This window comes from Peromyscus leucopus, chromosome 2, assembly GCF_004664715.2.
Source record: "Peromyscus leucopus breed LL Stock chromosome 2, UCI_PerLeu_2.1, whole genome shotgun sequence".
In the NCBI taxonomy this organism is placed as follows: domain Eukaryota; kingdom Metazoa; phylum Chordata; class Mammalia; order Rodentia; family Cricetidae; genus Peromyscus; species Peromyscus leucopus.
In genome coordinates, this window is record NC_051064.1 from 117,757,478 (window position 1) to 117,771,594 (window position 14,117).

Below are 14,117 nucleotides of genomic sequence, written 5' to 3' on the forward strand. Positions count from 1 at the left end.
AACTAACTCCTCTAAGTTGTCCCTTCACCACCAAACACAGTGACATGCACACATCCACATATACGAATAAATAAATATATACATACATACATACATGAATGAATGAATACAATGAAAAGTTAAAATGTGTATGCATATATATCAGAGTGTGTGTGTGTGTGTGTGTGTGTGTGTGTGTGTGTGTGTGTGTGTGATATTTAATGTTTATTGACTGGTTTTGACATTGTACTGCTTGCTAAGTGACATCACTGAAAAAAGTGGAATCACCGGATTCTCTATATTCTATTTTTTTAAGATTTGTTTTATTTTTATTTCTTGTGTAAATGGGTATCCGTGTGTATCTTATGTGTGCAGGTGCCAGGAAGGCCAGAAGAGGGTGTTAGATACCCTGAAGCTAGAGCTGCAAGCAATATAGTCACCTAATATAGAGCACTGAGAACTGACTGTAAGAACAAGTGCTCTTAGCCACTGAGCCACCTCTCTCCAGTCCTCAATATTCTATTTTTCCTGAGAGACTACAATTATTTCACAATAAAATGTTAAGTAAACAAATGTAAAATCCTATTTCATTCACTGTCTTCCTAGAAAGGTAGTTTACTTTATCCTCAAAATGCTCATACACTAAAAGACCATTTCTTGTTTGAGTTTTGAGCCTCTTGAAAAAAAATCATTAATTCTGTTGCCAGGAGCAATTTTAGTCCCTTGGCTCAAGTAGTTCATTTCCAGTGAGGATGAAAACTAAGAGAAGTCAACCGAAAAAATTAAAAAATAAAAGTGTGATGGAATTACAATAAAAAAAAATTCTGCCATTTAAAAAAAAAAAATCTGAGCCAGGCAGTGGTAACACAGGCCTTTAATTCTAGCACTCAGGAGGCAGAGACAGGTGGATCTCTGTGAATTGGAGACTAGCCTGGTCTACACAGAGAGTTCCATGACAGCCAGGGCTGTTACACAGAGAAACCCTTGTCTCAAAAAAAACCAAAATGTACGTTAAGCCAGCAGGATGGCTTAGCAGGTCAAGGCGTTTATTGTACAAGCCTGGCTAACAACCTGAATTTCACCCCTAGAATCTGTGTAAAGATGGAAGGAGAGAACTAACTCCACAAAGTTTTTGTCCTCTGACCTTCACACACACACACACACACACACACACACACACACACACACACACACACACAGTACATGATGCACACATGAATATGCAATAAGTAGTTAGAAATCTCATCAAGTTATAAGCAATCACAGATTTTAAAAAATCAGTTAATCATATTCTTATGTTTTTCATGAAACAGAAATCCAATAAGTGATACATGAGACATATCAAAAATTATGAAACGTTACTGAGAGAAGTTAAATATTTAAATAACTGTAGATAGCAATCATGTTAATGGACTGATAAAAGTCCATTTTCACCTAATTAACCTGTTGGTTTAATGAAATACCTATCCATTCCCAGCAGCTATCCAACCTCATTCCCTTCAATCCTGTTAGGGTTTTCATCTGAAATGTTCCTCTCAGGCTTATTTTACTTAGGACTAGACTGGCAGAAATAGGTCACTAGAGGTAGGCTTTCTAAGGTTCTATCAACCCCTGGTTCCAACTAAGGATTCTGCCTCCAAGTCCACTACTATGTAAACAAGCTGCAACCTCATGTTCCTATCGCCAAGAACTGAACCTCAACAATGCCTTCAGAATCACCAAGACAGAATGAAATTTCTCTGAACCAATAAGCCAAAATGCAATTCTCCTCCTGTCATGTTTTGTTGGGTGTTTCTGTCACATTAACACAGGCGTAACTTACAGACTTCCTTCCCTTCATTCTGATAGATATTAACAAATTGATTATAAAAATATAAGGTAGATGTAGTGGTACACATGTGTAATCTAAGCATGCAGGAGGCAGTATTATTAAGTTCAAGGTCATCCTCAGCTACATAGCAAATCTGATATTAGCCTGAGCTACATGAGACTGGTGCAAATTTAAAAAAAAAAAGTTAAAATCACATAAAAAAAAAAAGGAAGCAGAACAAACAAATCAACTTTGAAAAAGAACAAAGCTAGCTTTCTTATACTATATAACATCAAGACTTACTTAAGTGCTCTAATAAATAATATACATACTGCCATCAATAGAGACAGAATAAAGTTATAGAAATAGGCTGAGAATCCATCATCTTTAAATAGAGGCGCAAAGTAACCTCTGAGCCATCTTTTCAACAGTTTTAGAACAAATAGATATCCACATTTAAAAAATATAAACAAGGCCTGCAGTGGTGGTGCATGCCTTTAATCCCAGCACTCGGGAGGCAGAGGCAGGAGGATCTTTCTGAGTTCAAGGACAGCCTGGTCTTCAGAGTGAGATCCAGGAAAGGCGCAAAGCTACACAGAGAAACCCTGTCTCAAAAAAACCAATAAAAATAAAAAATAAATAAAAAATATAAACGAGGGGCTGGAGAGATGGCTCAGAGTCAAAATGGCTTAAAGTCAAAATGACAGCTAAAAATGACAAGAATGTAAAGAAACCAAAATTCTTCAAATGATTAAATATAGTTACCATATAAACAGTAATTCCATACACAGACACACAGAGACATATGGTGATATTTTATTTGTACTGAAATGTGATTTTAATTTTATGTTAATAAATAAAGTTGCCCTGGGGTCAGAGCTATTAGAGCCATAGCAAGAGCGTGGTAGTTAGAAGAGGTAGGTAGATTTCTGTGTGTTCAGGGATACAGCCAGTATTGGAGACATACGCCTTTAAGACCTGGAGGGCGGTACTTACAGGCAGTGACAAGGCAGTCATGTGGTTGGGTTTACAACCAATGAGAAGGCAGAATAGAAAGACTATTTAAAGACAGACAAACAGGAAGAAGCTCTCTCGGGGAAGCTAGGAGCACTGCAGGAGGTAAGATTTTAGCTCTGCGCTCTGACCTCTCGGCTTTCTCTTTTACATTGGCTCTGTGTTTCTTATTTTAATAAGACGATTGGTTACATCTACAGAGACAGACACAAATACACACACAAATAAAAACACATGCTCGCATAAGAATCTATACATCAACTTCACAGCAACATTATTCATATGCCAAAAGGTAGAAGCAGACCGAATATCTAGCAAATGATAAACAAAATGATATATCTATACAAAAGAGTATTATTTAGAAATAAAAATTAAATACTGACACATCCAATATGAATGACCCTTAAAAGACATTTGAGAGCTTAAGAGATGGCTCAGAGGTTAAGAGCACTGGCAGCTCTTTCAAACTATTCTTTTCAGCAGCATTGCCCCTATTAAAATCTACATCCTCTTTTTTTTCTTAAATCTCACACCGGGGCTGGAGAGATGGCTCAGAGATTAAGAGCACTGACTGGTCTTCCAGAGGTCCTGAGTTCAATTCCCAGCAACCACATGGTGGCTCACAACCATCTATAATGAGATCTGGTGCCCTCTTCTGGTGTGTAGGAATATATGCAGGCAGAACATTGTATACATAATAAATAAATCTAGAAAAAAAAAAAACCAACATTTGAAGTGAAAAAAAAAAGTCAATCATAAAGGCCACATGTCAACCCAGTGTTGGTGGCGAATACCTTTGATCCCAGCACTCAGGGGGCAAAGGCAGGAGTTTAAGGCCAACCTGATCTACAAGGGGAATTCTAGAACAGTCAGGGCTACATAAAGAAACCTTGTCTCCAAAAACCAAAACAAAAGTTATAATCATACTCAATTATTTTCCTGATAATAAGTAATCAGTACAAGTTACAAAGTAAGAGATCAGAATATATTTAATGAAAATTTCAATCTTATTCACTTAGAGAAATTAACTAAAATTCTAAAAATGAAAATAGAACAAATATCAATGTGATAAATGAGGATCAAGGATCATTTCTAGAGCAACCCCAAGCTTTACTGAATAAACACTTACCAAACCAGCAGTAAGGGAAGGTGCAGACTGTCCAAGGGATTGGTTTCTCATTCGAACCAGGTTTGATGCTTCTCCTACAGACTGCCAAGTTACCTGCCCCACACTGCTGTGTACACTGCTGGACAAAGGGAGCAGCTGCTTACCTTCAAACACAAGGCAGAAAACATTCATGTAATTTTATGTTGACAAATGAATGAAAAAATACAAATGCAATGATGTCAAGTGGACAAAAAAATATTGGCACAAACCAAGGGAGATTGCCTTATCTATGTTAGAATCTGAAAGGGTGGGATAGTAAAGCAAGCTGAGTATATTCAGTTCTCAGTACTATTCAACCACCACACTAACCTCACACATTAACCCTTAACCTATCAGTCTTAAGAGTTTTTAAGTCCTTCCACTACCCTACTCAAGTGCAATGAGTGGTGCAGAAATACTGTTCAAAACAAGCCTGAGCCAGGCGGTCATGGCACACACCTTCAATACCAGTACTCGGGAGGCAGAGGCAGGCAGATCTCTGTGAATTTGAGTCCAGCCTGTCTACAGAGTGAATTCCAGGACAGCCAGGGATACACAAAGAAGAAAAAAACAAGTCTGAGCCTTTTGATTTCAGAAGGCAAATACTGAATCCATACTGTTCTCACCACATTCCACGTGCTCAGTCTAGGTTTACCAACCACATTAATTGCACTGAAATATACATGAAAGTCAAGCCAGACATAGTAATGTGGAGACAAGAGTTCAAGTAGCAAGTAGCCAGCCAGTCAGGACAATATAAGAACCTATCTTCAGTAGTGGGAGGGGCAAATAAATGAAAGTCACCCATGAAGACTAAGTGCCTAGAACTGCAATGATTTTGCAGATGGTTTACCAGTCCCATTTCCCCCTTTTCTTCACATCCTTCATATTGCTGCTAACCAAAATCAATGAGATTGTGTCATTTATTTCCTTTAAAAGACATATGATGACTTCCCCAATGTTTAAAGAATTAAGCCAAACTTTTTATTATTCTAAAAAGAACTCCAAAATTCAGACTATCTTTCTGGCCTCATCTCTTTTTCACAGTCTTCCCTCATTCAACTTCACTATTATGCTCTGCATTTTTCATTGGCTTTATCTTGATTACTCAGGTCACTTGAATTCTCTTCCTGTACCTGGCAAAATCTTAGTTATTCAAAGTTTGCTTGTTTTTGTTTTGTTTTGTTTTGTTTGTTTGTTTGTTTGTTTCAAACAAAATATGATGCAATTCATTTGGATAGCAACCTGGTAAAACCAAACAAATAAAATTAAAGTTTAGAAGAAAAATAAAGATTCAGAATGACTACAGTCTGACTGGCATGATGACATATAACTGTAATCCCAACACTAAGATCTCTTTGAGTTCACTGCCAGCCTAGTCTACATAGCAAGTTTCAGGCTAGCCAGGGCTATGTAGAGATCCTGTCTCAAAAATAAATAAATTAAAATAAAATAAAAGGGGCTGGAGAGATGACTCAGTGATTAAGACTGCTTGCTGCTCTTCCAGAGAACCAGAATTTGGTTCCCTTCCTGGCAACCACTTAGCTGATTACGACCCTTTGTAATTCCAGTCCCAGAGGACCCAATGCCCCTCTTCTGGCCTCCTCTGGAAACAGGGATGCCCAGACATACATTCAGGCAAAACACTTACACACATAAAATAATAAAATAAATTCAAAAAAAGAATAAAAAAACATATATTTCTTAAAGAGAAATTTAACCACTTAAATTTAAAAATAAACCTAAAAGGCCTAGGCATGGTAGCTCATACCTTTACTTTCAGCTCTCAGAAGAGAAGGATCTACAAGTTCAAGACCAGCCTGGTCTAAAAAATTATAAGTGCATACTTGTGGAGAACAGAAGACAACCCTGGGTGTCTTTTCTCAGGTACCATCCACCTGAATTTGTGAATGAGAGAGACAAAGTCTCTCAGCAGCCTGGAACTCACCAAGCAAGTGGGTTATGTGCTAGACAGTTCAGTAAACTCCAGGAACCTCCCTAACACTGGGATTCTAAGTGATGCCACCACATATAACCTAGCCAACTCAGTTAACCCACCAGCCCCACAGTTTTCTTCTTTTTTAACGTTTTTTAAATTTATTTATGTTATGAGTGCTTTGCTTTGCCTGCATGTGTGTGTACGCATGACTGGTGGTGCCTACAGAAGTCAGAAGAGTAAGAGATCCCCTTGAATTGGAGTTACAGATAGCCATGAAGCAATATGTGGGTACTGGAATCATACAGGTTCTACACAAGAGCAACAAGTGCTCTTAACCTCTGCACCATCTATCCAGTCCCAGTTTTATTTTGTTTTCCTTTATTAATTTGTTTGCTTTTTTGTTTCTTTATTTTTGGTTTTCCAAGACAGTGTTTCTCCTTGGAGCCCTGGCTATCCTGGAACTCACTCTATAGACCAGGCTGGCCTCAAGACCTACCTGCTTCTGCCTCCCAAGTACTAGGATTAAAAACATGTGCCACCGATAAATTTAATTCAGTAGTTATATACATCTCAATTGGCTTTGAAAATTATAAATTTATAAACTCAAGTTCCAGTTGCTTTTGGTATACTATCTTACAAGGACTCCAATGTGTTCCTGGAGTTGTATCCATGCCAGTGGATGTCCATACAATCCAGAAGAGAATTTGACATTGCTGTTGCCACTGTTGCTGTTATAACAATAGCACACACCGCTGCTACTGTTTCTGGAATTACCATTTCATAATTGCTTACTACAGCTAGCACAGTTGAGACCCTAGCAACAAAAGTAGCTACTACAGTTAATCTTTCATTGGGTATGATAAATTTAATTCAGTAGTTATATACATCTTGACTGGCTTTGAAAATTATAAATTTATAAACTCAAGTTCCAGTTGCTTTTGGGATACTATCTTATAAGGACTCCAACCCAACGTACAATATGGCTCGATAAGGAAGGGAATGGCTCAGTTGCCTTTAGCCTACTGGCTATGGGTGAGATAGGACCTCTGTTGGTCTTTTCTGTATCAAACACAATGATTGTAAGCCCAGTGCCACTTTGAGATCTTTGGCAGCAATTAACCATGCAGCTCACACACGATTAAGCCGGTATGATAATGAGTATTCAGAGATGGGTAATGCTTGAGGGGCACTCACCAACCTAAGACAGAGCACCTGTGTGGCCTGGGCAGGTGTCTCCATAACGGGTAGGGTGACCTGCTGACATCCCACGCAACCCAAGTCAGAAGCTCATTTTTTAATAAAAGGGGGACCTGCAGGGCTCTGACCCCCATTTTGGGTAACTGTTGCCTTGCTTGCGGACTTTGACCTTGATATCCTCCCAATGCTAATTCCCTGCCAGGTTCCACCCTCCTGAATGCTTAAGGTAAGTTCCTTGTCTGTGTATGCTGAATAACGGGCGTTAACAGCTTAGATGCAAGATTGTAAAACATCAGTAGCGAACTTCTGCCCTCCGGGGTCCTCCCATTGTGCTGTAAGCCTGTATTTAAGACCTCCTACTCCTTCAAGAAATGACATTCGACATTTAAAATTAAATATATATATAATTGAATGAATACTGCGAATGTAATCTATGAATACCACAAATGTGATTAATATCATGAGTAATAAGTAAATAAATAAATAAGTAAATAAATAAATAAACATGTGCCACCACCATCCAGCTTGTTTTTCTAATTCTTTTTTTTTTTTTTTTTTTTTTTTCGAACATTCTCTGTGTAGCTTTGCGCCTTCCTGACTCACTTTACCCAGCTGCCTCGAACTCACAAATCCGCCGCTCTGCCTCCATGCTATTAAACGTGCGCCACCAACGCCCGGCTTGTTTTTCTAATTCTTAATTCAAAACTCTTATAGGGATACTGAAATGGCTCAAGGGGTAAAGGCACTTGCAGCGAAGCCTGATAACCTCAGTGACCCTCCAGATTATCATGGTGGAAAACTAATTCCTAAAAATTGTCCTCTAATCTCCACATACATCCCATGGCATATACCACACACATATACAAATCAGTAAGTTATTTTTAAAGTTCAACTTATACATAGGCAATCAGAAGATGATCCTGTTCTTAAAAGCTGAGCAGAGTTCTATGAAAAATAAAAGCAGAAGGATGAAATAAAAATGACAGTACAATAGTGAGACAATAAGGCCAAGGAGAATATCACTGAAAAGCAACTGAAAGAAAAGAGACTATTGGGAAGAATATGGTGATATTTTATTTGTACTGAAATGTGATTTTAATTTTATGTTAATAAATAAAGTTGGGGTCAGAGCTATTAGAGCCATAGCAAGAGCGTGGTTAGAAGACTAGTAGTTTCTGTTGTTCAGGATATAGCCAGTTTGAGACATATGCCTTTAAGACTGGAGGCGGTACTTACAGCATGATGACAGTCATGTGTTGGTTTACAACCAATGAAAGCAGAAAAAAGATATTAAACACAGACAAACAGAAGTAGCTCTCTCTCAAGTTAGGAGCACTGTAGGAGTAAGATTTTTCTCTACTTGACTCTCTTTTCTTTTACATTGCTCTGTGTTTCTTATTTTAATAAGACGATTGGTTACATCTACAAAGTACAACAGGAAATTTTCTTCTCTACTTATCTTCTCTACTAGCCATACTCCTTTTTTTCAAAGTCTACAGATTGATTAAAATTATACTACATCTTAACTGTTTTCTACCCGAACCAAGACTTCTTTTACAATTTTGTACCTTGGATTTTATAACTGTCTTTTCTTTGGAGGACACAGGAAGATAATTATGGGATTTTGCGGGGGTTATAGCTCAGTGGCAGAGCACTTGCGGAGCATATACAAGGCCCTGGATTTTTCCAGCACAGCTCTAGTGGTACAGGCAGGGGTGGAGGTGGGGAGTGGAGCAGAGGGGCAGTGGGAGTGAGAAGGATATGAACCTACAAAGTTGTAAATGGAGAAAAAAACGGCAGTAGCCAAGATTACTAGTTAGCCAACAGGTGTTCAGGTGGCTAGCATTCAGACAATCTGTAAAATAGCAGAAAGAAAATAGTATTCTATACAAGACTATCAAAGAAGAGGCTGTCAAGATGCCAAGGCAATTGATGTATCTTTAAATATTAACAACACAGTCCCACAATTAACCCCCATCCCCTTTTTGGTTCTAGAGATTGAACCCAGGGTCTATGCATGCTAAGCACACTGTCTACCACATACTAACATACCCATTTCCCCACATTCCATTAAAAAAACAAGTCTGGTATTTACCTGACAGAGAACTGGCCAAGCTTCCTCTCCGTAATTTACAGTCATCCTGACTAAGTTGTCGATGGAGTTTAGCTTTTCCAGTAGGTGAAAATATGTCAGGATTACTAAGCTTCCTGAAGAGCAGGGGACTAAGTCCAGTAACCATATCCTTCAATGAAAAAAAGGAATGAAACGTGAATCTTTAGTTATCTTTTCTAAAAAACTTTATATTAAACATATATGCAACATTCATTCCAATTAAAAAGTACCATTAGAGCTAAAAAGATGGCTCATCACTTGAGAACATTAGCTGCTCTTCCAGAAGACAGGGGTTTAATTCCCAGCATCCAAATGGCAGCTCACAACCAACTCTAGCTCCAGTCCCAGAAGACCCAATATCCTCTTCTGGCCTCCACAGGCATGGCATACACGTGGTACTCAGACATACAGGCAGGCAAAATACCCATACATATAAGATAAAAATAAAATTTTAAAAGTAAGAATTTTCAGCACTTGCGAGGCAGAAGCAGGCAGATCTCTGTTGAGTTCAAGACCAGCCTGGTCTACAGAGAGCATTCCAGGACAGCCAAGGCTACACAGAGAAAGAAACTCTGTCTCAAAAAAACAACAAAAAAAGTGACCATTTTTTAAAACATTTATTCAAGTTACTGAAGGGAATAGGCATATGGTACAACGCATGTATGGAGGTGATAAGACAACTTTCAGGAATCCATTCTTTCTTTCCATTATATGGGTACAAAAATTAGAACTCGCAGGGTGGTGGCGCATGCCTTTAATCCCAGCACTCTGGAGGCAGAGGCAGGCGGATCTCTGTGAGTTCGAGGCCAGCCTGGACTACCAAAGGCACAAAGCTACACAGAGAAACCCTGTCTCGAAAAACCAAAAAAAAAAAAATTAGAACTCAGGTCATTGGGCTTGGCAGTAAGCATCTTTACTTGAAGATCCCTCTTACTAGCCCAAAATGTAATGCAATAAACACTGATGTACAAAGATCTCTGATAAGTTAACTTGAAGTCTTCTGGGTAAATACCCAGGAATATAGCTGCATCAGAAACCAGAACATAAAATAGTAACCATGAAATGCCAAAGGAAACAATAAAAGAATCAGTTCATAAGATGACTTAGGATATTTTTGATATGACTGCAATTCTGTTTACTTATTTCTTTTTATTCTCTCTCTCATTACCACTTCTATCATAAGATACATATCAAGAAGTGCTCTCACCAGATACCAAATCTGCCAGCACTTTGAGCTCAGACATCCCAGCCTCCAGAACTGTTAAAAATACATTTACATTAGCCAAGTGGTGGTGGCACTCGCCTTTAATCCTGGCACTTGGGAGGCAGAGACAGGAGGATCTCTGTGAGTTCAAGGCCAGCCTGGTCTACAAAGTAATTTCCAGGACAACCATCCAGACTGTTACACAGAGAAAGCCCATCTGGAAAAACCAAAAACCATTTATATTGTTTGTAAACTAACTAGTTTAATTAAGGTATTTTGTGATAGCAAACCAAATACATCAAGACAGAAGTGATATGTCTTATCACTTACTTATTTCTTTTTATTCTCTCTCTCATTACCACTTCTATCATAAGATACATATCAAGGAGTGCTCTCACCAGATACCAAATCTGCCAGCGTTTTGGGGATACGGAGTTAAGAACAGTTACTGCTCTTGCAGAGGACTTGGGTTCAATTCCAGGCCTCACAAGGAGACCTAATAGGCAGACCAGTGCCACTGTGAACATACGGAGATCAAAGGAAAACTTTCAGGGGTCAGCTCTCTTCTTCCACCATACAAGTCCCAAGAATCAAACTCAGGCCATCAGACTTGGCAGCAAGTGCCTTTACCCAGTGAGCCAGCTCAAGCATGGCACCTGTTTTAAGATAAACCACTATGGTTGTCTGTTTTCAGAGGATTCGGTTTGTTTGCTTTCAGAACTTTTAGTGATTAATTTGCTAGTCTTTGTCTTCTGCCACTGCTCTAGTATCTAATCCTGAATTACTCTCAAACTTATGCTTACTACAATGTTTCTTGGTTTAGAAGTTTTTTGAGTGCCTGATCATTGGATGCTGAAGAGATACTTGTCCCTTTCATCCCAACAGAGTGAACAAGGGGAATATCTCCATAAGATGTAATTACCTCACACTAAAAACCAACAAAACATACCCCACTATTCAAGGTATGGAAGGAACTTCATTGGTTCACCCAGAAAGATACACATAAGGGTTAATTACCCAATGTCTTGAGCCTCCTCATGTTCCCAGAAGTGTGCAGGACAAGCCCAAGATTCAGTGGGAGGAAGGCAACCCTAGGGTTCAAGAAATAAGAAAGCTATTCTAAAAGGCAGCACATAAATTTCATCCAACACAGAGCGAGTCAGTAGAGAAAAGCTAACATCTTGAGTATAAAACAGAGGAAGAGAAAATTGAAAAAAAATCTGCCAGTTGGTACTTCAGATGATTTTATATACAATAACTGTATTGATTTGAGCTGCACATATTTGAAAAATGGGATAATCTGGTTGTAGATTTTCCTTAGTGGGAAACACTGATATTCCTGAGTTGGGTTTTGTGGGGTTTTTATTCCTGATGCTATTTTGTTATCATGCACAGGTCATCTATTTTAATTGAAAAGCATCTAAAAACTAATGAAACTAGTAATTTACAAAAATATTAAAAGGGTTTTTTTGTTTAGGTTTTTTACAGTTTGTTTAGTTCTATTTATGTACATTGATGTATTGCTTGCATGTATGTATGTGTAGGGGTACTGGAACGACTAGAAACGGAGTTACAGACAGTTGTGAGCTTCCATGTAGGTGCTGGGAATTGAACCCAGGTCCTCTGAAAGAGCAGCCAGTGCTCTCTTGAACCATTTCTCCAGCTTCATTTCCATCTCTCCAGCCCCAAGAGTTTTGTTGTTGTTTTTTTTGTTTTTTGTTTTTTGTTTTTTTTTTTTTTTTATTTCACCTAGGTTAAGAGATGTTAAAAAAATACCTAAAAAGCCAGTTGTGGTGTCTCGCACTGATAGGATTTGCTGAAGGAGGTAGAGGCAGGATAATCTCTGAGGTCGAGGCCAGCCTGGTCTACAGAGTGAAGTCCAGGACAGTCAGGACTACACAGAGAAACCCTGTCTCAAAAAAAAAAAAAAAAAAAACCCACAAAAAAGGGAAGGAAAACAAAGGAAGAAAGCTTTGAAGGTTACGCCATAACTAAAGATAAATGCTTAGTATCTAACGGTCTTAGCCTCCTACTCCAACCTACCCTTCTCTAACCTTACTTCTTCATTCTTTGTCTCCACATAGAATAAAACAGAATATCAAAAACTGCTAAGGTCTGAAGGAGAGAAAGTATATTAAAAATTTCCATGTGGGAGCTGGAGAGATGGCTCAGTGGTTAAAAGCACTGGCTGTTCTTCCAGAGGACCCGGGTTCAATTCCCAGTACCCACATGGCAGCTCACAACTGTCTGTAACTCCAGTTCCAAGGAATCTATCTAACACTCTCATACAGGCAAACCAATATACATGAAAAAAATAAATCATTAAAAAAACTTTCCATGTGTAAAGGCATCTTTTTCTCTTTAATTAGCTCTAAAACGGAGACAGACTCAAGCCAGTGTAACAAGCTACAGCTTTTATCTTACTTTTATTGGTCCTTTCTCACATTTCAGAGAGAGAAAAAACTTTCTACTTTGTTTTTACTGAATTTGCTGATTTGCTGTAATTGTGTCATATATGTTCATTGTTTTCATATATTTGAAGTTTTTTAATGCATCACCCTGAGTCTAAAACAGCATGGGCAGGGAGGGACTAGGAAGATAACTCAGTGGTAGAGTACTTGTCCAGGTGGCTCAGCAGTTAAGAGCACTAGCTGCTCTTCCAGAGAACCTGGGTTAGATTCCAGATATCCACTTGGTGATTCAATCATCAATAACTGAAGTTCCAGGACTTCAGATGCCCTCTTCTGGCATCTGTGGGCACCAGGCATTCACGTGTTGTATACAGGCATACATGCAGGCAAAAATACCCATACACATAAAACATTTGTTTTTTATTTTTTTGAGACAGAGTTTCTCTATGTTGCCCAGGCTGTCCTGGAACTCCCTTCTGTAGGCCAGACTGGCCTGAAACTAAGAAATCTGCCTGTTTCTGTCTCCCAGTGCTGGGATTGAAGGTTTGTACCACCATGCCTGAACCTAACAGGAAAAAAATTTTTTAATTAAGAAACATTGTGAACAAAACTGCTGCTAAATTTCCTGAGAATAACTAAGATAATTTATGGCCATTACACATTTTTTTTTTTTTTTTTGAACTTAACAGGGCTGAATCATGGTGGTGCATGCCTCTAATCCCAGCACTGGTCTTTCCCCCTCCCCCCAGATGAATCGGAGTTCAAGGCCAGCCTAATCTAGAGGGAGTTCCAGGACGGGGCTAGAAAGATGACTCAGAAGTTATTCTGTTCTTGCAGAGGATCTGATATGGTTCAAAGCACCACCTGCCTGTAACTCGAGCTCCAGAGAGATCCAATGCCTCTGACCTCTAGACACCTGTACTACCATGTACATACACACTCACATACATAAAATTAAACATATTTTAAAACATCTTATTATATATTGAAATTAAGGTAGAGGGTGTGTGTGTGTGTGTGTGTGTGTGTGTGTGTGTGTCTGTCTGTCTGTCTGTATGCATGTATGTCTATGAATATACAAATTCTTAGGATTTTTTTTAACTAGTTACTGCCTCTTTAGATAATGTTTTTCAACAGGCAGTGGTGGCACATGCCTTTAATCCCAGTACTTGGGAGGCAGAAGCAGGTGGATCTCTTGAGGTTGAGGCCAGCCTGGTCTACAGAGCGAGATCCAAGATAGCCAAGGCTACACAGAGAAACTCTGTCTCAAAGAAAAAAAAAAAAAGAAAAAGTGTGGTGATAT

General features: G+C 38.7%; 1 protein-coding gene across 1 annotated transcript in view; it reads right to left on the reverse strand.

Moving 5' to 3' along the window:
- The window catches only part of Mast2 (microtubule associated serine/threonine kinase 2), a 173,155-nt gene that overhangs the window by 132,405 nt on the left and 26,633 nt on the right, over positions 1-14,117 (reverse strand). The window contains 2 exon segments of the mRNA XM_028889534.2: positions 3,933-4,075; positions 9,182-9,329. Coding sequence (XP_028745367.1) covers positions 3,933-4,075; positions 9,182-9,329 — 291 coding nt within the window.